The sequence below is a fragment of the Schistocerca serialis genome, chromosome 3 (assembly GCF_023864345.2).
Source record: "Schistocerca serialis cubense isolate TAMUIC-IGC-003099 chromosome 3, iqSchSeri2.2, whole genome shotgun sequence".
Lineage (NCBI taxonomy): Eukaryota > Metazoa > Arthropoda > Insecta > Orthoptera > Acrididae > Schistocerca > Schistocerca serialis.
The window spans coordinates 321,323,546-321,348,936 of NC_064640.1; the positions used below are offsets into that span (position 1 = coordinate 321,323,546).

The 25,391-nt window shown below is 45.6% G+C and overlaps 1 protein-coding gene across 2 annotated transcripts in view; it reads left to right on the forward strand.

The window, feature by feature from the left end:
• LOC126470131 (vacuolar protein sorting-associated protein 41 homolog) overlaps positions 1-25,391 on the forward strand; it is a 153,736-nt gene that overhangs the window by 103,089 nt on the left and 25,256 nt on the right. For both annotated transcript variants that reach the window (XM_050097747.1, XM_050097746.1), the window contains exons 13-15: positions 17,619-17,814; positions 18,081-18,221; positions 24,028-24,164. In XM_050097747.1, the coding sequence (XP_049953704.1) occupies positions 17,619-17,814; positions 18,081-18,221; positions 24,028-24,164 (474 nt within the window). The remainder of the gene's footprint in view (positions 1-17,618; positions 17,815-18,080; positions 18,222-24,027; positions 24,165-25,391) is intronic.

Genomic DNA, 25,391 nt, shown 5'->3' on the forward strand with positions numbered 1-25,391 from the left:
CTTTTTTTATTCATTACTGAACCCACTCCTGCATTACCCCTATTTGATTTTGTATTTATAACCCTGTATTCACCTGACCAGGAGTCTTGTTCCTCCTGCCACCGAACTTCACTCATTCCAACTATATCTAACTTTAATCTATTCATTTCTCTTTTTAAAATTTCTAACCTACCTACCCAATTAAGGGATCTGACATTCCATGCTCCGATCCGTAGAATGTCGTTTTCCTTTCTCCTGATAACTACATCCTCCTGAGTAGTCCCCGCCCGAAGATCCGAATGGGGGACTATTTTACCTCTAGAATATTTTACCCAAGAGCACCATCATCAGTTAACCACACAGTAAAGCTGCATACCCTCGGGAAAAAATTACTGCTGTAGTTTCCCCTTGCTTTCAGCTGTTCGCAGTACCAGCACAGCAAGTCCATTTTGGTTAATGTTACAAAGCCAGATCAGTCAATCATCCAGACTGCTGCCCCTGCAACTACTGAAAAGGCTGCTGCCCCTCTTCAGGAACCACACGTTTGTCTGGCCTCTCAACAGATACCCCTCCATTGTGGTTGCACCTACGGTATGGCTATCTGTATCGCTGAGGCACGCAAGCCTCAGATATTTGATGTCGTTTTGTTATTTCAGAATAAGTGATGCGATAGTGTACTTTGTACAACTTATGAGGGTGGTTTGAAAAGTTCTCAGAACGGAATAGAAAAAAAAATATTACGTCAGTGAAACTTTTTTTATTTTTCTGTGTAGTCTCGTAGTAGATAAATGCACTTGGTCCAACAATGTTCCAGTGCCTTGATCCCTTCTTGAAAATGAGTTTCCTCCAGGTTGCAAAATAGTTGTCAACTCTGGCTATCAATTCTTTATTTGAAGGGAATCTTCGTCCACCAAGAAAAATTTTCAGTTTTGGGAAGAGATGGAAATCTCATGGAGCCATATCAGGTGAATAAGATGGGTGTGGCAACAATTCACACCTTAGTTCGTTCCCCCTGGGGGTCCATGGGTTACAATAGGCCTGAGGTATTGCTGTCTGTTGTAAGAGGTGAGTAAAAGGAGTCTCACACATTTTGGCTTTTATGTGATGGTCCCCTGTGGGGTTTGACCTCCATTCTTCCAAATTTTTCCAAAGAGTGAGCCGATTCAGGAAGGGTGCCTTACATGGTGCATCATGTCCATCGTGCACTGAGATCTTTAGCCCACTTTATCGTCGTGGATTTGCAGTTCCGCTCATTCTCCATCTGTCAGGCGAGGACACCTTTCTGGGAGCGTTTTCCTCCATCCGCTGTGCAGTGTTGTGTTCTGCACCAATGATGATTGTGGACTTTTTTGCACCTCATATCCATTGTGGTGGGGCCGCCATGTATCCTATTGGTTGTAGCCCCCTGACTACACAGGGATCGCTCTGCTGATGCCTGCACTGTTAACTACCCACTTATGCCAAGGAGTAGATGCTCATCTCCCTGTTGCATCAGGACTCCTGGCAATGGCCATTGTGCCAGGTGGCCTTTGCTGTGGCTGGGTGGCGCCCGTGGGGAGGGCGCCAGGTTCGAGTGGGTGGCATCAGGGTGGATGACACGCCATGAAGTGTACTACGTCATCTCTTACTGGTGGTCCAACACCAGCAGTCTGTAAGCGGTTGAGGTCTAACTTTAATGCGAAGAAGTATGACCCCAAATCATTACCCCCTGCGGGTTCGGGGATCAGAATAGGCCCGCGGTATTCCTGCCTGTCGTAAGAGGCGACTAAAAGGAGTCTCAAATGTTTCGGCCTTATGTGATGGTCCCCTCTCGGGTTTGACCTCCATGTTTCTAAATTATTCCGAAGAGCGAGCCAATTGGGGAAGGGCGCCTTACATGGTGCACTGTATCCGTCGTGCATTGAGACATTTAGCCAACTTTTTCGTCGTTGCAATGGTGTCCCGCTCGTTTTCCGTCTCTTGGGCGGGGATACGTCACTGGGTGTGATTACCACGCTGCACTCTGCAGTGTTGCTTTTAACTGCGACGACGACCTTGGACATTTTTGCACCTAAGATCCAGCACGGTAGCCAGTCCGTTGTGGTGGGGCCGCCATGTACCCTCCTGGTTGTAGCCCCCTGACAACACAGGGATCGCTCTACTGATGCCTGCGCCGTTAACTCCCCACGTATGCCAAGGAGTAGATGCCCATCTCCCTCGGGCATTGGGACTCCCGGCACTGGCCATCCTGCCAGGTGGCCTTTGCTGTGGCTGGGTGGCGCCCGTGGGGAGGGCTCTTGGTCGGAGTAGGTGGCATCAGGGCGGATGACCCACAATGAAGCGTGGTACATCATCTCTAGCTGGCGGCCAGCCGTCAGCAGTCTCTAAGCATTCCAAAGCTCACTTTAAGGCTAATGTGTATGACCCCAAATCGTTACCCTCCCTGGCCACACCATGGGAGGAACGAAAGGCTATGAATGAGAACGAAAGATATTCGCCGCGGTATCTCGTCTGTACCAGAGCTGACGGGGCATCGTTTGTGTCTGTGAAGCCTCAGTTCTTTGTCGAACATTTAGAGGACAAGTTCGGGGAGGTGGAGGGCTTGTCCAAGATGCGGTCTGGATCGGTGTTGATAAAAACGGCATCCTCTGCCCAGTCACGAGCCTTGCTAGCTTGTACGAAGTTGGGGGATGTTTCTGTTACTATCACCCCACATACCAGCTTAAATATGGTCCAGGGAATTATTTTTCACCGTGATCTCCTTTTACAGTCCGATGACGAGCTGCGCGCCAACTTGGAGCGCCGAGGTGTCCATTTCGTCCGGCGCGTCCACCGGGGTCCGAGGGATCGTCAAGTTGCCACCGGTGCCTTCATCTTGGCCTTCGAGGGTGACACGTTACCTGAGAAGGTCAAGGTGATGGTGTACCGTTGTGATGTCAAGCCGTATATCCCTCCCCCGATGCGGTGCTTCAAGTGTTGGAAGTTCGGCCACATGTCTTCACGCTGTGCTTCCGACCTCGTCTATCGTGGTTGCAGTCGACCTTCCCATCCTGATCATCCCTGTGCGCCGCCTCCAATCTGTGTGTACTGTGGTGCGCACCATCCGCCTTGCTCGCCAGACTGTCCGATTCTGCAGAAGGAGCGGAAGATCATGGAAATCAAGACTCTCGACCGCCTGACGTACACTGAGGCGAAGCGGAAATATGATCGGCTTCATCCAGTGCGCATGACAGCTTCTTATGCCGCAACTGTCACTCCTTCTACAATTCCATCCGCTCCAGTCAGCACTCAGAGTCGAAGTCCCACACCTGCCCCCTTGATGGTGGGGGGCACTAAACCTCCTGTTGCTCCTGCTCCATCTACTTCAGGAGCAACACCCCCCCCCCAACCATCGGGGACATCAGTCCCCCCTTCCCAGCCGGAGAAGCGTAAGACTTCTTCGGCTACTCTCGTAAGGAAGGGGTCCCTTGGGGACCTCCCTTCGCACGTTCCGACCGGTTCCAAAGCCGACAGCCGCAAGTGGCTCAAACACCCGCCAGTCCCTGGTCGTCGGGACACACGGTCATCGTCTGTCCCTGAGACTAACCCAGTGACGCCCTCCCAGCCTGAACCACCCAAGGTGCAGCGCGAGCAGCAGAAGAAGAAGAAACTCCCCAAGGCTACCGACATTGCGGTGGCACCCATTCCACCACTTCCTACAAGCTCTGCGTCTGAGGATGAGGTGGAGATTCTGGCGTCCGCTGAGGACATGGATCTCGCCAGTCCCTCGGATGCAATAGATAGCTGTTGTCCAGGTGGTGCCTCAGTAGCAGCAGGGGCCCCGGAGGCGTAATCTGCCTCCCCAGTCCCTTCACGCCTTTCCCATCCATGGCTAATACCATCCTCCAGTGCAACTGCAGCGGTTTCTTCCACCATCTAGCTGAGCTCCGCCAACTTATCAGCCGTCATCCTTTCCTTTGCATTGCTCTGCAGGAAACTTGGTTTCCAGCAATGCAAACCCCCGCCCTCCATGGCTATCGGGGTTATTTTAAGAACCGGGCAGCTTATGAAAGGGTGTCTGGTGGCGTCTGCATATATGTCCTTAACTCTCTTCACAGCGAGTTTGTACCTCTACAAACAGCTTTAGAGGCTGTCGCTGTTCGGGTGTGGACGCCACAGGCTATTACCGTCTGCAGTATTTACCTTCCACCTGATGGTGCTGTCGCGCAGTATGTCCTGGCTGCTCTGATAGCCCAACTGCCGCCACCTTTTTTGCTGCTGGGCGATTTCAATGCCCACAACCCTCTCTGGGGTGGGACTGTCTCCGATGACTGCGGTCGGGCCGTGGAGCATGTGTTGGCTCAGCTCGACCTTAGCCTCTTGAACACCGGTGCTCCCACGCATTTCAGTGTGGCCCATGGCTCGTTCTCGGCCATCGATCTCTCTCTTTGCAGCCCTGGACTTGTCCCATCCCTCCACTGGCGAGTGCATCCTGACCTGTGAGGTAGTGACCATTTTCCCATATGTTTGTCACTGCCCCAGTGTCATTCTTCTGGGCGCTTGCCCCGCTGGGCTCTCCACAGGGCTGACTGGCCAGCTTTTACTTCCACTGCAACCATTGAGTCTCCCCCACAGGGTGACATTGACGAGGTGGTCCGTGTTTTAACCACGTCCATCATTTCAGCGGCCGAGGCTGCCATCCCCCGTTCTTCTGGCCACCCTCAGAGGAGGGCTGTACCCTGGTGGTCGCCGGAGGTTGCTGAGGCTATTCGCGACCGTCGGCGAGCTCTCCAGCGTCATAGGCGGCACCCGTCTCTTGAGACCCTCATCGCCTTTAAGAGGCTCCGTGCCTTGGCCCGTCGTCTTATTGCACGGCGTAAGCAGGAGTGCTGGGAGAGGTATGTCTCATCCTTGGGCTCCCGTGTCTCCCCCTCGCTCGTGTGGTCCCGGATCCGGCGGATTTACGGATACCAGACCCCTATGGGTGTCCCTGGGCTCTCCTTGGACGGCGCTGTCTGCACGGACGCTGCCGCCATTGCTGAACGGCTTGCCGCGCACTTTGCTCAGAGCTCTGCGACTGCATCCTATCCCCCCGCCTTTCGCTCTCTAAAGGAGCGAGCCGAGCGGACGCCGTTCTCATTCCACACGCGTCATTCTGAAAAATACAATGCTCCTTTCAGCGAGAGGGAATTCCTCGCTGCCCTCACCGATTGCCCTGATACAGCACCAGGCCCAGACTGCATCCACGCGCAGATGCTGAAGCATCTCTCCAGGGACTGCCAGAGACACATCCTCACCATCTTTAACCGCATCTGGAGCGAGGGCGTGTTCCCGTCGCAATGGCGGGAGGGTCTTATTGTCCCCATCTTGAAGCCCGGTGCGGACCCACTGGCGGTGGACAGCTATCGTCCCATTACCCTCACCAACGTATTGTGCGAATTGCTCGAACGTATGGTGGGGCGGCGTTTGTGTTGGGTCCTTGAGTCGCGCGGTCTCCTCGCTCCATCCCAGGGTGGCTTCCGTCGGGGCCGGTCTGCCATGGACAGTTTGGTGCGGCTGGAATCAGCTATTCATACGGCCTTTGCCCAACGTCAGCATCTCGTTGCTGTATTTTTCGATCTGCGGAAGGCGTATGACACCACATGGAGGCATCACATCCTCGCCACGTTGCATGAGTGGGGTCTTCGTGGTCGGCTCCCGGCTTTTCTTCAAAGCTTTTTATTGCGCCGCTCTTTCCGGGTGCAAGTCGGTGCCACCTCTAGTTCCTCTTATATACAGGAAAATGGGGTCCCGCAGGGCTCGGTGTTGAGCGTCTCCTTATTTCTAGTGGCCATTAATGGTCTGGCTGCAGCAGTGGGGTCGTCGGTGTCTCCTTCTTTGTATGCCGACGACTTCTGCATCTCATTTAGCTCCACGACTACGGGAGTCGCCGAACGCAGGCTGCAAGTCGCCGTTCGCAAGGCAGCATCATGGGCTCTGACTCATGGTTTTCAGTTCTCTGCTGCCAAGACTCGAGTTATGCACTTCTGCAGGCGTCGGACGGTCCACCCTCATCCTGCACTTTACCTCGACGGCCACCTGCTTGCAGTGGTGGACACTTGCCGCTTCTTGGGACTCGTGTTTGATGCTTGGCTCACATGGGTTCCTCATGTTACTCAGCTGAAGCAAAAATGCTGGCGGCACCTCAACGCCCTCCGCTGCCTTAGCCACACGTCTTGGGGTGCAGATCGCTGCACGCTGCTGTGATTGTACAGAGCCCTTGTGCAGTCCCGGCTTGATTACGGGAGCCTGGCCTATGGGTCTGCGTCACCCTCAGTGTTGAAGTTGTTAGACCCCATACACCACTGTGGGGTTCGGCTTGCAACTGGCGCTTTTCGCACCAGCCCCGTGGATAGTCTACTGGTGGAGGCCGGGGTACCCCGCTGCGGATTCGCCGCCATCGTCTGCTCGCCGACTATGCTGTCCACGTACATTGCTCGCCAGGCCATCCCAATCGTCGCCTGCTTTTCCCTGCCATGGTCCTCCATCTGCCCGAACGGCGACCTAGGTCTGGGCTTTCCGTAGCTGTCCGTGTCCAGTCCCTGCTGTCAGAACTGGGGTCATTCCCTCTTCTGCCTCCCTTCCGGGTCCGTACACCTACGCCTCCCTGGTGTTTGTCCCGGCCGTCCGTCCATCTGGATTTGGCACAGGGACCTAAGGACTCGGTTCCGCCTGTGGCCCTCCGTCGCCGTTTTCTTGCGCTCCTCGAATCATTTCCGGGCTGTGAGCAGGTCTACGCTGATGGTTCCCTGGTTGATGGTCGCACTGCCTACGCTTTTGCTCACGCTGCCCATGTTGAGCAACGCTCCTTGCCGGCAGGCTGCAGTATTTTTACTGCAGAGCTGGTGGCCATCTTGCGCGCTCTTGAGCATATGCATTTCTGCTCAGGTAGGTCCATCGTCATCTGCAGTGACTCCCTGAGCAGCCTTCAGGCCATCGACTGCTGCTATCCCTCTTCTCCTCTGGTGTCCTCTATTCAGGAGTCTGTTTCCGCCATTGCCCGTTCTGGTCGTTCGGTGGTCTTGGTTTGGACGCCAGGTCATGTTGGCATCCCGGGGAACGAGCGTGTTGACAGGCTGGCCAAAGGGGCGATCGACACCCCAGCTTTGGAGATCGACCTCACAGCTCGCGACCTGCAGCTGGTGTTGCGCTGTAAGGTGCTTGAGGTGTGGTCTGTTGAGTGGCGTGGCATGACAGCCCCGAATAAACTGCGGGCTGTCAAGAAGATGACCAATGTGTGGCGCTCCTCCCTGCGGTCTTCTCGCAGGGAGTCTGTTATCCTGTGTCGGCTCCGCATCGGCCATACATACCTGACGCATGGCCATCTTTTGCGTCAGGAGGATCCCCCCCTGTGTCGGTGTGGGTCCCGGCTGACGGTCGCCCACGTTTTATTGGAATGTCCCCGACTGCGCACCCTTCGGCAGTCTTTTAATCTCCCGGGCACCTTGCCTTTGATTTTATGCGACGATGCCTCCATGGCTGACAGTGTTTTACATTTTATCCATGCTAGTCCTTTTTCTGGTTCCATTTAGAGTGGTCCTGCACCTTTCCCTTTGTGTGTCTCTTGTCCTCGAGTCTCTCATATTTGGTTGCAGATTTTAGTGTGTTGTCGGTTGGTTGACTCTTTCCCTTTTTTGTTGTCGTGGTCAGTCAACCAGTCTCCGGCCATCTTCTTTTCTTCTGTTTTTTTGTCTGGTGTTCATCTGTCTTCTTCGTGTCTGTCGTATTCGTTACCACATTTGTGTTCTTTTAGGGCCTGGGGGGGGTATCCTTCCCCTTGGGGTTTTATCTGCTCTGCGCCTTACTGTCTCGCCTGTTTTTGGAATGGGGGACTGATGACCTTAGCTGTTTCGTCCCCCTTAAACATCCTACCAACCACCACCACCACCACCACCACCACCACCACCACCACCACCACCCAAATCATTCCCCTTCCTGGCCATACAATGGGAGGAACACCAGGCTAAGGGTGGCAGCAAACCTTATTCGCCTCAGTACCTCGTATGTTCAAGAGCTGATGGGGAATCTTTCATGTCAATGAAGCCTCAGTGTATTGTGGAGCATTTAGAGGACAAGTTTGGGGAGGTGGAGGGATTGTCCAAAATGTGATCTGGGTTAGTCTTGATACAAACAGCATCCTCAGCCCAGTCACGGGCATTACTCACCTGTGACAAGCTGGGGAAGTTTCTGTTTCCATCATGCCCCATAAGAGCTTAAATATGGTCCAGGGTATTATATTCCATAGGGACCTTCTTTTGCAGCCTGATGATGAGCTGCACACCAACTTAGAGTGACGAGGTGTTCATTTTGTCCGGTTGGTGCATCCATCGAGGTCCGAGGGTTAATCAGGTTGTTACCGGTGCCTTCATCTTGGCCTTCGAGGGTGACACATTACCTGAAAAGGTCAAGGTGATGGTATACTCCTGGAGCAGCTTACAAGCTATCGACCAGTGCTACCCTTGCCATCCTTTGGTAGCGACCATCCAGGAGTCCATCTATGCCTTGGAATGGTCTAGTTGTTCACTGATGTTTGTGTGGACGCCAGGCTACGTCAGAATCCCAGACAATGAACTAGCTGACAGGCTACACGGAAACTGCTTCTGCAGATCAGCATCCCCATAACTGACCTGCGTTCATTTTTATGCCGCAGGGTTTTTCGCCTTTGGGAGATGGATTGGCATAATCTCAGTATGCACAACAAACTGTGTGCCATTAAGGAGACTAAGAATGTGTGGAAGTCTTCCATACAGGCCTCTCACAGGAACTCTGTGGTTATCTGCTGGCTCCACATTGGCCATGCTTGGGTGACCCACGGCTAACTCATATGCCGTGAAAAACCACCTCAGTGTCGGTGTGGTGCCCGGTTGCACTGTCCTACCTTGGCTGCCCTGAGCGATAATCTCCAGCTACCGGACTCGTTACCATTAATTTTAGCAGACAACACTTCATTGGCTGATTTAGTTTTACATTTTATGTGTGAGATGGGGATTTACCCTTCTATATAAGTTTTAGCGCTTGTCGTTTGTCCCTGTGTGTCCTCCACCCTATTGCTTTTAGGCTGGAGGTTTTAATGTGTTCCAGAGTGGCTGGCTTATCCCTTTTATTGTTGTAGTCAGCCAGCCATGGTCATCTGCTCTGTTGATTTAGTCCCTTCTACCTGTTTCTTGCAAATTTCTCTAGTTTTCTTGTAATCTTTTGTTCATTGTAGTGTTTGTTGCCCTTCTGTTGTTCTTGTGATGTTTTCTTTTATCCCAGTTTTTTCCTGTGAGTGTTTGTTTGTTTTATTCTTATTATTGTGAAATTGTTTAATAGGAACAAGGGACTGATGACCTAGCTGTTTGATCCCTTCTCCCCCTCTTGTAAACCAGCCAACCAACCACCTAACCTTAGTTCATGTAATTTTGCCATGGAAATGGCACATGTGGCAGGCGTGCATCATGAGTTGCAGCACCCACCTTGCAGATAGTTTTTTCATTTCTAATTCTTCAGTTACCCTCTCATATGACATCTGGCAAGTGTGAGCAATTTCACGCACTTTCAATCGGTGATCCTCCATGACCATTTTGTGCACTTTTGCAATGATTTCTGGAGTAGGGACACATTTTGCACAACCACTCCACGGATCATCATCTAAGCTCTCCCAACCAAATTTAAATTCATTTGTCCACTTGGCAACAATTGAATATGAAGGAGCAGAGTCCTCTCTTCCAAGAGCACTGACGTGGCACGTGTTTACAGGCAACAGTCCAATAAATATCATGTGAACAACTCGTTGTGCTAGCGCTGACCTTTCATGCTGATTCCATGAACTTTTCAAACCACCCTCGTACATAGTGATTTGAACTGAAATACAGTACCACATTTAAGTTGTTCTTCCATAGATCACTGTATAACATAAACAAGATGATGACATTTTCCATATTTGACTATTAACCAGTCATTAAATTTAAAAGTAGCATACTCAGACTGCAAAACAACAAAATATATTTTTATTCGACAAACATGATTAGTTTTCAAAGTAACACTACACTCTAAAGTTGTTCCTGAAGGCATTATATATGCCAATGAACATGACACATGATAATCATCTTTAAAAAACTAGTATTAACATAACCACTCACAAAGTAAATGAAATACATTGGTTCAATTACATACATATATGGGACACAAGACTGCCCTCAACAATGATCTGCAACAGTGTTTGCATGGTTACTACCAATTGTGTCTGTTTCGCATCCTGAGCATTGTCTGTTGCAGATGCATAACTGTTGACAATATTCTTCAGAATTCCGGCATTGTCATCTTGAAGGAACTTGAGTACTGCGAAATATCTTTCTTCTTTGCATCCGTAATTCCGGGAGAAGACATCTTTGCCATCGCTATGTCTGTCTTGCGCATTGGCAATGTATATTCTTGTTTCTTTATTTGGTAAGGACTGAATATTCCTGCATAAGTAGACGAGACAGAAAATGCATTTCTGTTGTAATACAAAATGATGTATTTCTGTATTCCAAAGAGTATCTTTCCTTTGGGTTTTGTGACATAGTATGGTGATAAAGCTGATGCCCGGTCCTCAATAATGTCCACTCCTTTCAACACCCCAAAGGGTAATGGATTTTTTCTGCAGCTCTGAAACACTGAAACATATTGGCACATATTATCAATGTTTTTAGTATTCCTTAGTATTTTTCCATATAGGCGTTAGTTACGGTCGCATTGTCTGTATGAGTGCCCCCGAACTGGAAATATGTGTTGTATGGTTACATTGTTTATTCTGAAAGCCAAGTACAAAATCATACCACACTCATAGTTTTATTTTGGCTTCTGCGTGAATCTGGTAGAAGTATAATAGTCTTAACATTGTTGGGCCTCTGGAGTTTCCTACTTATGAAGTCAAATAAAAAGGAACAAACAGAATTTGAATCTTGTTTTGCTGAACCTTCAAGAAACCAATAAAATGTACTTGATTGGTCATTGTGACAGTGAACTTTAAATACATAGAGCCACAATAGCCTCTTATAGAACTGCGCAGTAATGCTCAGTTTAGGCAGAGGCAGGTTCTGTATGTAATCAAACTCAATTACTTAGCTATCTGTGTTATAGAGTTTGGCTGACCTCAAATACTTCTCCCTGAGTTTATTGCACTCCACAACCTTCAGTTTGTGTTCTTCATGTTTGTCTTTAAGAATATTATTTGGACTGACACTCAATATAACTTCACACAACAGGTATTACTCCTTGGTTTTCGAAATGAATATGAACAGTTTCCCCTAAAGAACACATGATACGTTTTATACTTCATCTGGAGTACCATATTCATTTCATGGAGAAAAGATCTCTGAATGATGTGAATAATTTTGCAACACTAAGGTCAGGGTTGACAAAATATTTCGTTTCTGACTTGCTTTAACAATAATACGATGGTTCAGAAGGAAACTGGTCTCAGTGAGAGCAGACCATGTCCTAAATTTCTGTTGCAATTTTATACAGTCTGTTGTTGTTTCCCTATTTTGTCTTCTACTGTAAGAGCAGTAGCATTCAGTGCCTTTAAAATTGTTTTCAAATTACTCTTGGTAACTCCAAGGTACTTTGGAACAGGGATTTATAGACTACTGTCTTATTATTGTGCATTTAAGATGGTATATATAGGTGGAGCTACGATTCCGACCAGACCTAGGTGCATTAGATGTTCTAGATTGTGTTTTCTTTTGAGTCGAACTTAACATCATTGTATCTTGTGTGGTCTTGTCACCGAAAGCCCAAAATCATTCATGGATTTGTTACTGATCTGTTGGGCATCTTTTTAGATAGCATCCTTTGTGCAACATTTCTTAGTGACTACAAATTTCTTAGAACAGACATTCTTACCAGTTTTCGTTTAAATATAACACCGTCCTGAATGTCTTTTTCTTCGCAACCTGTTTCTCCACTTTCCTTTCTGAATTTTATGTTTCCTTCCAATTAGGTGGTCACATAATCATACTATGTACTGGATATACTATCAGTATCACTTCCCATATTTTGTTTGCAGTCACTATTTACTTCCTATGTGATGTTGGCAAACATAAGTTTCATAGTACAGATATCCCATCTCTGATAAATACATTTCAGCACAGTGCACACACAGTGATGTTAGGAGCAGCATGGAAGTTGTCTATTGACTGCAGCAGTTGGTGGAATGACGACTTGGAGCAACACAGCCATCAGATGTTTCTAGAGGGTGTTGCATCTGTTGGAGTGTAATAATAATTTGTGAACACAAAGACTGGTTCGTACAGATGCAGTTATTGCTGGAAATGAAAAAATGACTTAATGGATGTTAAGTCACATTTCCAGGGAACCCTTAATTGGAACTGAGGTCATTGTATCAAAATGTGCCACACTTGTCCAGTGATAGCACGGTCAGTTCTGACAAACATCTACTATATGACCTTAGAGAAACACTGTTGGCAGACATCCCTTTAATGCCAGCAACTTTGTCTAGCATATAAAGAACAACAATAATGACAACTGGGCAGTTTATGAAAATTTTGGCAAGACCAAGGTGAAAAACAGTGATGGCACAGAATCTGATGCCCATGTGGTCAATGGTGGCCACTCCACTTCCACCCGGACTGTATAACATTTTTGCAATTTCATCATCTGTGTAACTAGGTCATGCCACATTTGATGATCGAGATGATGATGCTGATAAATCTTATTTTTTGAGAGCACAGCCTTAGGTGATTCTGTACTCCCAAAAGCTGTGGCAATATGCAAAAACTTCAGTTAAGAAGGATCTGATAGTCTTAAGGCTTGACCATGAACTTCACTGTCTGGTGCTTATTCTGATCACCATGTAACAGTTTAGTGATTATGCATATTATTTTCCATGTGTACATGTCAACTTGCATTTTCTACTCAGGCCCTACAGATTCGCGGTCCAAGATGCGTCTCTGTCCGAGTTTGCTGTACAGTACAGGGACTTTAAACAAGCAGCCATCACATGCAATTTTGTTGGAAAATGTTCACTTACAAGTGAGTTAACAGTGGTTAGATGCAGACAATTTTTTTGCACAAGATAACTGAGCTGTGGGTTTGGAAATAATTAAAAAAAGTCAGTCTCTCAGGGCTCTTAATGTCACTTGCCTATAAATGAAGTGGTAAATGTTTTTAGTACACTTAAAAGTCATCTTGAGCTGGAGAGCAGAGTTTTCTGGAAGCAACTGTATACATGCTGGATCTGTAAGCTTCTGTAAGAGCTCATGCTGCTGATTGAAATGTTGTTTCCAGAGCTCAAAAAACAGCTTGTCCATCTTGGTTCTAACACTCAGCAAAGCGGTGTGATAAGTTTATTCTGGCATGGGATGGGTTATAGTTCCAAATAACCTCCACTGTTGAATATCTGCTTCTTCAACACAGCTTTTATTGAACAACAATTAATTATCACTAAATCACAGAAAATAATAGATCTCGACTCTTGTTGAACGAAACAGGAAGAAAACTTACTGACAGTTAAAGTGCTCTGGAGATTTACTGAACTGTGCTCAAACATTATTACTGGAGAATTCTGTAACTTTGTCAGGCTGTGAACCACTCCAGGACAAACCACTCCCATGGTGAGCGCATGCGTGCACGCGCGCGCGCGCGCGCACACACACACACACACACACACACACACACACACACACACACACACACACACACACACACACACACCATCAGTGCACTCATGGTAGGCACAGCAGGTTGTCAAATGGAGAACAACAGAGACCACACCACATTAGGAAAATAGATCTGGAAGCCAAACTTTGATGCCCAAGTATAACAAAGTCCAAATTAATATCCAGAAACTAGGCAAGTATCAGAAGGTTGTCATAAATAAGTTCACTGGAGAGAATGTAGTACACATCAGTGAGTTGAGGCTAGTGAGGCTGAGGTGACCCATAGCTGTCCTTAAATTCCCAGCATTGTGTACCCACATGACCTACCACTGGCAGATATATCACTCCACACCATGCCACATACGTGTAATCATACCAGTTGATCCATCAATATGTCTGTCAGTATTACAAGAGCACCCACCTTGGTATGATTGTTGTCCCCTCTGTCTTTGACTCATGTTCTCGTCATGCGTGCCATCTTGACCAACTGTGATGTTTAAGCTCATATCCATCCCTCATAGTTGAATACAACAAAACAGCTGTTGTATGAACCCAGAGATTTCTGAAGGAATTAGGATTTTGTGGTAAGCTATTAACCATGTACTTTGACGACTGGGTGCGGTGGGCATGGAGTGAAAGACTCTCCCTGCGGTATCAGCCAATGAGGTCTCTAGCTGCGAGCTCCCATGTTACCAATATTCCTAATTTTTTAAATCTGTTTGCCACTTAACCTCTTTTTAGTTCCATTGGATAGTGTTGCTTGTTTTTAGTAGAATAATGTATCACTGATGGACATCTGATTTTTATCTCCACTTTGATATGACAGCATTTTAAGAATGAGATTTTCACTCTGCAGTGGAGTGTGTGCTGATATGAAACTTCCTGGCAGATTAAAACTGTGTGCCGGACCGAGACTCGAACTCGGGACCTTTGCCTTTCGTGGGCAAGTGCTCTACCAACTGAGCTACCCAAGCACGACTCATGCCCCGTCCCCACAGCTTTACTTCTGCCAGTACCTCGTCTCCTACCTTCCAAACTTTACAGAAGCTCTCCTGCGAACCTTGCAGAACTAGCACTCCTGAAAGAAAGGATATTGCGGAGACATGGCATAGCCACAGCCTAGCAATGTTTCCAGAATGAGATTTTCACTCTGCAGCGGAGTGTGCGCTGATATGAAACTTCCTGGCAGATTAAAACTGTGTGCCAGACCGAGACTCGAACTCAGGACCTTTGGCTTTCGCGGGCAAGTGCTCAACCAACTGAGCTACCCAAGCACGACTCACGCCCCGTCCCCACAGCTTTACTTCTGTCAGTACCTCGTCTTCTACCTTCCAAACTTTACAGAAGCTCTCCTGCAAACCTTGCAGAACTAGCACTCCTGAAAGAAAGGATATTGCGGAGACAGACACAGTTTCGAAGAGCACGCATTCCAATGCAGAATAAGTCTCCAAGACTGTGGCTAAACCATTTCTTTACAGTATCTTTTCTTCTAGGAGTGTTAGTCCCACAAGCTATGCAGGAGAACTTTTTGAAGTTTGGATGTAGGTGAGATGTACTAGTGGAAGTGCAGTGCACTACATCCAGCTGGTTCCTAACAACTTTTGATGATAAACTTCACACAGACAAAACCATATAACAGCTCAAATCCAATAAATCAAAAGTTGCAAGTAAACACCACGCTTATAAGTTTCCACTGTAAGAAATTTAATATACTGGCCTTTAGTTAAACATGGCCAAGTCTGTCTCATTCAATAACCACCACTTCCAGCTAGCTAAATGGTCGAATTTTTTGTACAAAACATTTTTCCAACCAATTATGTGCAAATGCACTAAACTAGAATACTGGTCTATAAAACTGGGAATGCACATGTGAACTCATTTAAACTTTTTGTACTGTCGTAATAGCTTTATCAATCAACAAAGATCACTCAGTTCTGACTCTCTCAAAAAATTACTGTACTTTCAGCCCACAGGTCTCACAATGTGTCGTATACTGCCAGGAGGGGTGTTGACCAATTCCACGTCACCAGCTCCAAGCAGCTCCATGAAACTGTTTTGACATTCAGGTGTTTCAGCTAGTTAAACTCAGGAGCAGAACGCAGGCATTCCATTGCTAATTTCCTGCTGCCTTAGAAGCACTCCTGTGGAAAGTGATTTTTCCTGAGAGGATTTTTCGCAAGTTTATTTCTGAGCAATGCTGGAAAACATGTCTTCTTTGGAAAGCCAGTCTAATAGATTCTGACCACAAACTGCTTTAAACAGATTACAGAAAAACCAACCTGTTAACTCCAGGTTGAACAAAGCCTGTCTATCAATGGATGCTGAAAATGAGCTCTGTCATCCCCAAAAACCAAGAAGACAACCCTGTGATGTGGCTAGGGATAATATGTCACAACACATCTGTATGAAGTCAGCATATAGCAAATTTACGCAGATCAGCTAGAACATTATGACCACTTACATATTATTGATATAAATCTGTCCAGGCAGTAGCAGTGTTACCTGACAAAGAATGAGTGGTAGTCGGACACAGGCACGATGCCTGTCTTATCTGTGAGCATGCTGTCCATGTGAAGAATGGTGAAGGCACGCAATCTCTCTGACTTTGACCAAGGGCAGATTTTGCTGGCCCTGAGGCTAGGCATGAGCATTTGGGAAATGGCCCAACTTGTCACGTGTTTGAGGAGTACTGTGGTGAGTGTCTTCGACATGTGGCAAAACCAAGGCGAAACTATGTCCAGACTGAGTGATATGGCGGCTACCCTTCATTACAGATGTCGGACGTCTTAGGCTGGGCAGACTGGTAAAACAGGTCAGGCAGCAAACTGTAGCAGAACTAACATCAGACTTTAATGTTGGACAGAGTACAAGTGTGTCTGAACTCACAGTGCACTGAACACTCCCAACGATGGGCCTCCACAGCTGACAACCCATGCATGTGCCAATGTTAACACCATGACATCAACAGCTATGACTGAAATGGGCACATGACTATTAGTACTGGATGTTGGTGCAGTGGCAGAGCATTGCATGGTTTGATGAATCCCAATACCTTCTTATCATGCTGATGGGAGGGTGCAAATCCATCGTCCTCTAGGGGAACAGCTCCTTGACTCATTTACTGCAGGACGGAGATCAGCTGCGGTGGCTCCATTTTGCTCTGGGGAACATTCACGTGGTCATCCATAGGTCCAGTGGAGCTTGTGCAAGGCACTTTGGTGACCAAGGAGTATTGTACACTGGTTGAAGACCACATACACCCCTTCAGCATGATCATGTTTCCTGACGGCAGAGTGGTCTGAGGAACACAGTGGCAAGTTCCATTTGATGTGCTGGCTCCCCTACTCACCATATCTGAACGCAGTTGAACACATCTGGGATGTGATTGAATGTGACATCAGAGCTCGTCACCCCCTCCCTGGAATTTGCGGGAATTAGGTGACTTGTTTGTGCAAACGTATGCCAACCCCCACTAGCAACCTGCTAAGCCAAGCCAGGTAGTGGCTTCCACACAATGATGCGTAGCCATTGTTTTCCATGCCAAAGGTGGGTGTCCTGGCTGTTTGGTAGGCAGTGGTAATGTCCTGGCTGATCAGTGTACAAAGGGTTGTGTAATTTGTTCACATCTGTTTCATCGAGAAGTGTGTGTTATGTAGATGTTTTGAAGGGGAAAAATTGTTCCTATGTGTGAGAGTACAAGGAGGACAGTATTTATAATGTGAACAACCTTTCAGAATTTTGAGAAACTAATTCACAAAGGAATAAAAGAATTGCTCTTCCATTACCCCTGCAACAGTGCTTCTAAATTGCTGTCTGATTTTAACTTTGGGCATGTGGAAATTGGACTTCATTATTATAAATTGTACCAGTTATGGTGATTTTCCATATTTCAAAGAACAATAAAACTATCATCGTAGCAACATTGATTTGGAGATGAGCATAGTTTTATCTTGTGTAAAGAGTTGTTCAAATATCAATAATAAATTATTGTATTTTCAGTATTTAGATGCTCTCGATAAAAGAGATACAAAAGAAGTAAGTCGGAAGTACCATGGCTTGCTTGTCAGATTATATGCAGATTTTGCTAGAGAGAAACTTCTTCCTTTCCTTCGACGTAGTGACCAGTACCCTATTGTGGAATCTCTTCAGGTTTGTGAAGAAAGGTCCTTCTATCCCGAGCTCGTTTTCATCCTAGGTAAATATTTAATTATACCTGTATAATAAACTATTAAATTAGATTGTGCTTTGTGAAGCAAAATGTGATGTAAAAGGGAGGATGAAGGTATACTGTTAGATGACAATCTGAGCATATACTTGATGGTGTCAGTATAAGACATTTTTGACTTCACTCTTTTGTGTGAATAAATCATTTATTTTGAACTTATTATTCTGCAAATAATTTATTTTTTGTTATTCTCATGTTAAAGGTTTAAACACTGTCAATTCTTATTTGTTTTCAAGGACGAATTGGAAGACCTAAACAGGCTCTTAACATAATTATGCAACAGCTGAATGATATAGATCGTGCAATTAATTTCTGTAAAGAACACAATGACAATGAACTATGGGAAGATTTGATCCAGTATTCTCTCGAAAAACCAGGTAATAGCCTTTGGAATCACTGTAAATTTGCATCACCATCATTATTACAACTTACTTATGAGCTCTTTAAAATAAATTAAATGTGTCTCTTCTGAAATATCCAAACTTTTCTCTGTTGTCCACCAATAATTTGCAGCATCTAGTCAATTTGTGCTGAATTATAAAATCACCAGCCTTGTATCAAGGAGCCTATCATTGTGATCTGTCCTACTGCAAAATCTTTCCCATATATCCACTTTCAAGCATTCACCCTAACCTATTAACAAAACCTACTTTTATTAATTTGAAGAGGCCAAGGTTCACAATGAACTGTGGAGCCATAGAAGAAGAAGAAGAAGAAGAAGAAGAAGAAGAAGAAGAAAGATAAGGGCAGACCCTCATACCATGTTCCTCACAACATATACCGACTGATGTGTTCGCAGCATTGTCTTCTTTGTGGGGACATCTACCATAAAGCAGATAGTGTTTATAAATATACACTTGATAAAATGTTCAATGGAGATTCCAGTCTTACTGCAAGTGTGCAATGTGATTCTACAGCTTCTCCTGGCATAATTCATGATGATACAGTTCACAAGTGAATGTTCTTCCCTCCCACCCTCCAACCTGCTACTCTGTCTGCAGTCTGCAGCCAGGGGTGGTGACACTCTCAGCATTTCCCCTCCTCCACAACCCACCGACATGTTGCTCTTTCCTCTTCTTCATGCCCAGGGACATATGCTAACAGCCTCTCTGCTGTAGCCCTGACTGTCCCCGAAGTCAGTTCATTTTGGGATATCTCCTTCCTCTTCTTAATCTGATTAACTGCACATTCACAGGCCTTACTAAGGATATAGTCCCTATCATGATTAGGTGTTCCCTTACATAAATTTGGATAGATTCTTTAATGACACAGTCCCAGAAGTTAGACATCTGTGTCAGAACCTTAATGTAGTCATAATCCATTCTGTGTAATTCCTACAGGCAATATTCTGTGACTATTGACATGTTAGGCTGTTACAGTCTGGTGTGCCATTGGTGTTCTTGACAACAATCTTTGACAGTACGCTCTGTATGACCTATGTGTCATGCCATATTGGCGGTGTGTCTGATAGGCCCCAGAAATCCAGTGCCCGAGGTAGTCCATGACATTACCAAGCAGTGCCCATGTTTTAGCTGGTGGGTGGAAGACCATCTGCTCTTGGTGTTGTGGAGAATTTTTCCCATCTTTCCAAACAATCCACCACAAAATGAGGTTCGTCTTCTATTTCTGTTGGTTTAATGGCTGGTGTAGGACGTAGGGCCCTTCCAATTTGCCACTCCGTGTAGCTATTCTTCCAGAACACAATCCTAAAATTTTCAATTTCTTCATTGAGATTGTCATTACCTGAGGGAGTGTGAGCCCTATGTTCTATTGTTTTGAGGGCTGCATGTGTGTATAGGTCAGTGTGTGTCTCCTTATGGTATATACTGTGTCCACTCTTATTTTTCCTAGGACATTGAGAAAGGGGAGCACTGCATCCACCTCAACTTTCATGGTAAAATTGATGTTCCGGTGTATAGAAATGAGGTGTATGAGGAAGCCATTATTCAGCTGGTCTCTTCCATGTGGCTATATGATGAAGGCATTGCCAGCTCAAAAGGTAAATTTCCATTGGGTTAATTCGACGACTTCCACCTCAAAATGTTTCATGTTCAAATTGTTGACAACTGGTGAAAGGGGACTCACCATAGCCACTCCTTCTGTCTTCTTGTAGTAACCACCTTCAGTCCCATAAGCCATTTTGATGCTGGGCAATCCATTACTGGTTTGAATCCTTAACACAAACCCTAAGATGTGGATGCTACCATGGCATGACAGTGTAAACTACTACCACTAATTCAGAAATAAGAGAAAGGATGAGTGGTCATCTTTCAACCCCACAAAAGTTTCTTTGGTACCCATTGTGCAATGGAGCATACTCCTTCTCTAAGGGTTGTGCGAGATGTCTTGCTATTTCTGTAAATTTCAGCACAAGTTAAAATGGAGCGCAGCTCATTTACTGTATTAGTATTAGAAAATTCCTGCACAGCTAGTAAGAGCCAAGATCTGTTTGTACACTATCTTGACTGATAATATGGTCTAATTGCAAACTTTCTATAGATCAGAATGACATTTCCCCAAATTCAGTGTTATCTGTGGTGCTCATAGCTGACTAAACACTTTCTGTAACCACACTACTTTTTCATTGCTATCCTTGAAAAACACGATACTATGATCAAAGTACACCATGCACTGCCTGGGTTTCATGCACCCCCTGTAACATGTACTGGAAAGTTACTGGCACATTTATTAAATTCGAGTGAAATTTGATGGTATTGGTAATGGCTGAATTGAATCATAAATGTGGTCTTGGTCGATCCTTTGATCCTACTTTCAACTGATGGTACCTGCTTCGCAGATAGTAGTTGTGAAATATTGGTATTGCCCTAGGTTATACAAAATTTCCTTAATACTTGGCACTAGACCTGTGACTGTGCACTGACATGCCTTATTCCCATCTGTGCTTTTACTTGGGTACAGTTACCATAGGCGCCTCACAAGGGCTGGTAATTTATTTTATAATCCCATCACAGAGCTGCTGAGTTGTAAACTCTCCCATTCCTGAGTGAAGGTGATGTGGAACTCGATATTGTTTCTTATACAACAAAAGTTCATTTTCAGTGGAAGTCCTATCCTGTGCTATCAGAGCTGCTGGCAATAGTCTGGGAGGGATAAGCAATTCTGCTTATTCTTCTAAATAATGTTCCATTTTCTCCATATCACTTCCCTGTAAATGCAATGCTTTCTCCTTCAATGTGGCTAAATTATATTATGAAAAGAACTGTTGCTACTCATGACATAGCAGATATGCTGAGACACAGATAGGCACAACAAAAAGTCTGTCACACACACACACACACACACACACAAATGCAGACTGGCTTCAGCTGGCTGAGACTGTGGTCATGTGTGTGAGAGAGTTGCATTTCTGTGTGTGTGTGTGTGTGTGTGTGTGTGTGTGTGTGTGTGTGTGTGTGTGTGTGTTTATTTTTGACAAAGACCTTGTTGGCCAATAGTTTATTGTGTGATAGTGTTTTTGTTGTGCCTATCTGTGACTCATCATCTGTGCTATATGGTGAGTAACACCTATACTTTTGATAATATTGTTACATTCCATCATGGATTTTTCATTGTTTGAATGTGGCTAAATTGACGGACTGCCCCAGTTTAGAGTCCTCTATGATTAACTCTTATCGAAATCATCCCCTTCCAGTGCATCTAAGTGTGCTATCAGTGCACCTTGTGATAGCTCTTCCTCTACTGAATCAATTTACTCATGCCAACAGGCTCCCATCAACCTCTTGCCCTGAACTCAGTATGCAGTGAACCTGTGCCCCTTCAAACCCCTCTTGATGCTGTGGCTGTCAGTATATGGATGACACAGGAAATAACTGTTTGCAATGTATATCTTCCTCCAGATGGTGCAGTACCGCTGAATGCATTGGCTGCACTGATTCATCAACTCCCTAAACCTTTCCTACTTTTGGGAGATTTTAATGCCCATAACCCCTTGTGGGGTAGCATCGTGCTTACTGGCCAAGGTAGAGTTGTCAAAAATTTACTGTCTCAACTCCACCTGTGCCTCTTAAATACTGGGGCCCCCACACATTTCAGTGTGGCTCTTGGTACTTTCTCGGCCATTGATTTATCCTTCTGCAGTCCAGGTCTTCTCCCATCTGTCCACTGGAGAGCCCACAATGACTTGTGTGGTAGTGACCCCTTTCCCATCTTCCTGTCACTCCCCCAGTGCCTTTCCCCCAGACGTTTACCAAGATGGGCCTTTAACAAGGCAGACTGGGAAGATTTCACCTCTGCTGTCACCGTTGAATCTCCCCCACATGGTACCATAGATGTGGTAGTTGAGCAGGTCACTAGAACAATTGTGTCTGCGGCAGGAAACATGATCCCTTGTTCTTTAGGGTGGCCCCGGCGAAAGTCAGTACTTTGTTGGTCACCGGAAATTGCTGAGGCCATTAAAGAGCGTCAGCAAGCTCTACAGCGACATAAGTGGCACACTTCCCGAGAGCAGCTAATAGCTTTTAAATGGCTCGGTGCTTGCGTTCGCAAGATTATAAAAAGTTGGAAACAGGAATGTTGGGAGAGGTATGTCTTGAGCATTGGGTGCCATACATCACCTTTCCAAGTCTGGACAAAGATCAGATGTGTTTTTGGGTACCAGACTCGTGCTCTTGAGCACATCCGCTCATGCCGTGGCAAGTTGTTTCTTCTCTGTATTGACTCCTTGAGCAGCCTACAAGCTATCAACCAGTACTACCCCTGCCATCCTTTGGTAGTGACCATCCAGGGGTCCATCTATGCCATGGAATGGTCCAGACGTTCCGTGATGTTTGTGTGGACCCCAGGTCATGTCTTAATCCCAGGAAATGAACTTGCTGACAGGCTGGCCAAACAGGCTACACAGAATTGCTTCTGGAGATCGGCATCCCCGTAACTGCCCTGCGATCATTCGTACGCTGCAAGGTTTTTCGGCTTAGGGAGATGGCATGGCATAATCTCAGTACGCACAACAAACTGCATGCCATTAAGGAGACTGTGAATATGTGGAAGTCCTCCATGCGGGCCTCTTGCAGGGACTCTGTGGTTCTCCGCTGGCTCTGCATTGGCCATACATGGCTAACACATGGCTACCTCCTTCGTCGCGAGGACCCACCTCAGTGTCACTGTGGCTCAAGTTTGACTGTTGTCCACATCTTGCTGTACTGCCCACTTTTAGCCCCCTCTCTGCAGCAGACTTTTAACCTTCACTGCAACCTACCTTTGGTGTTGGGCGACAATGCCTCAACAGCAGATTTAGTTTTACGTTTTATTCATGAGGTTTTTTTTTATCATACCATCTAAGGGTGGACATTTAGCCTTCTCTCTGAGGCCACCACCTTCACTCCATTTTAACTCTGTCGCACTTTCTTTGCATTTGTTTTTCTTGGTGGTCGTCCTTTCCCTACATGTTTTCACCTCGCCTTGTCTTTTGGGGGTGGACATTTTAATGTGTTGCAGTAGCTGGCTTATCCTCTTTTATTCTTGTGATCAGCCAGCCCAGAACATCTGCTCTATGGTTTTAGTACCTTCTTCTACTTTTCCATGAGGTTTATGTTTTTCCTGTTTTTTGTTTGTTCCATTCATTTTCTTTTTGGGTGAGGTTCCCCTTTCCTTTCCACCCTTTTGCTTTCTCAAGCGTACTTTGGGTGTTTCTGTACCTTGAGCCTTGCTTGTGTCAGGAAAAAGGGACTGATGACCCTATAGTTTGGTCCCTTTATGCCCCAAACCAACCAACCAACCAGCCAGCCAACCTACCTACCTACCTTTTTCACACACAATACATTATGGTGTGTACAACACTGTGCCTTGTCCAGTTCCTCATTCTCCACTTCCATTAGGAATCAAGAACCATATCACTATCTGCCAGTATTCATCACTTAATCAACACAACAACCAAAAATTGAGAAATATGTGCTGATACGGAGCTGTACAAGCAGTTATTCTTAAAAGATTATTCACAAACAGAGTGAGGGGGACGAATGATAGTCATATGCCACATTATTACTTCATTGACTGCTGCTAAGAATTTTATTTAGGCTTTTGAATATGGTTCACAGGCTCGTCCCTATTTGTATACATTCTGTATAAATTTGTTAAAAGTGGTGTAATTATGGTATAGTATGATATTGTAAAGCACATGGTTAATCTAATTTACATGCTAGTAGTAACAAAGAGGTTTTATTTCAGAATTCATTACATTCCTCCTACAGAAAATTGGAACTTACATTGATCCAAGAAAACTGGTACAGAGAATTAAAACTGGGATGGAAATACCTGGTCTGAAAAACTCTCTTGTTAAAATGATGAAAGACTATAACTTACAGGTACTGTACTATTTATTCACTTGTAATTAGTATGTTGCATTATTTATGCACACCTCAAGCATTGTATGTAACAGTTTGAAATGAAAATGTGCACTGAAATGTTTCTAAAATTATGTGAATGCACGCATTGTATGCCAGCTTCTGTATAGTTTCTACTGTTCAGAAACTGGGTGTTAAAATCAGAGTACACCCAATCTCTGTGCAATTTAGACTCCCCGTCAGATTTATTTTCCATTAAAATACTGTTGAGTACAGAAACTACAGTAAAGGTGTAATTATCATAAGGTCATCAAAAAGGAATACGACTTTGATGTCCTCTGCATTTACATGATTTTAGTGTATTTTTGTTTTGTTCTTTACATGTTGACTGCTTCAGGAAATGCGTTAAGCATTTTAATCTTGTCAAACCTGAGTTTCTCTGGGAGTATACAATGTTCAGATAACTTATGGGAAATATACCCAGGTGTTGTCTTTGACAACCACCGATGTTTTGACAGGTGCACACCCTGTCATTTAATTTGAAGACACAAATGCAGCAAGGAATCTCTCTCTCTCTCTCTCTCTTTCTCTCTCTCTCTCTCTCACACACACACTCACACTCATACACTCTCACACTCATACACACTCTCTCTCTCTCTCTCTCTCTCTCTCTCTCTCTCTCTCTCTCTCACACACACACACACACACTCACACTGTAAACACTAGCACCATCACACAACCAAAGAAGACCGAGGTCAAAAGTTATCAATAGTGAAAATTGACAATCAACTGGTGAGGTAGCATTAACTCTGTGCCTTTGTTTTTTGACACGGGATATCATGCAGAATTTAAGTACAAACCTCCATCTCTAGTTCTAAGGTAACTTCATTATTTAATTTCATCTGCTTGCTTAATAACACTATCCCAATAGCCAGAAGTGTATGCCAGAATCTCTTTGTTATATTACACAGGATGACCAGTGCGTTCTAGGCGCTCAGTCCGGAATCGCGCGACTGCTACGGTCGCAGGTTCGAATCCTGCCTCGGGCATGGATGTGTGTGATGTCCTTAGGTTAGTTAGGTTTAAGTAGTTCTAAGTTCTAGGGGACTGATGACCACAGATGTTGAGTCCCACAGTGCTCAGAGCCATTTGAACCATTTTGATGACCAGTGCCAAGGCAATGTTCTGCAATAGCAGAACTTCTTGACTGTTGTAATCATGTTTGACATGTGCGCCCAGCATACCAGT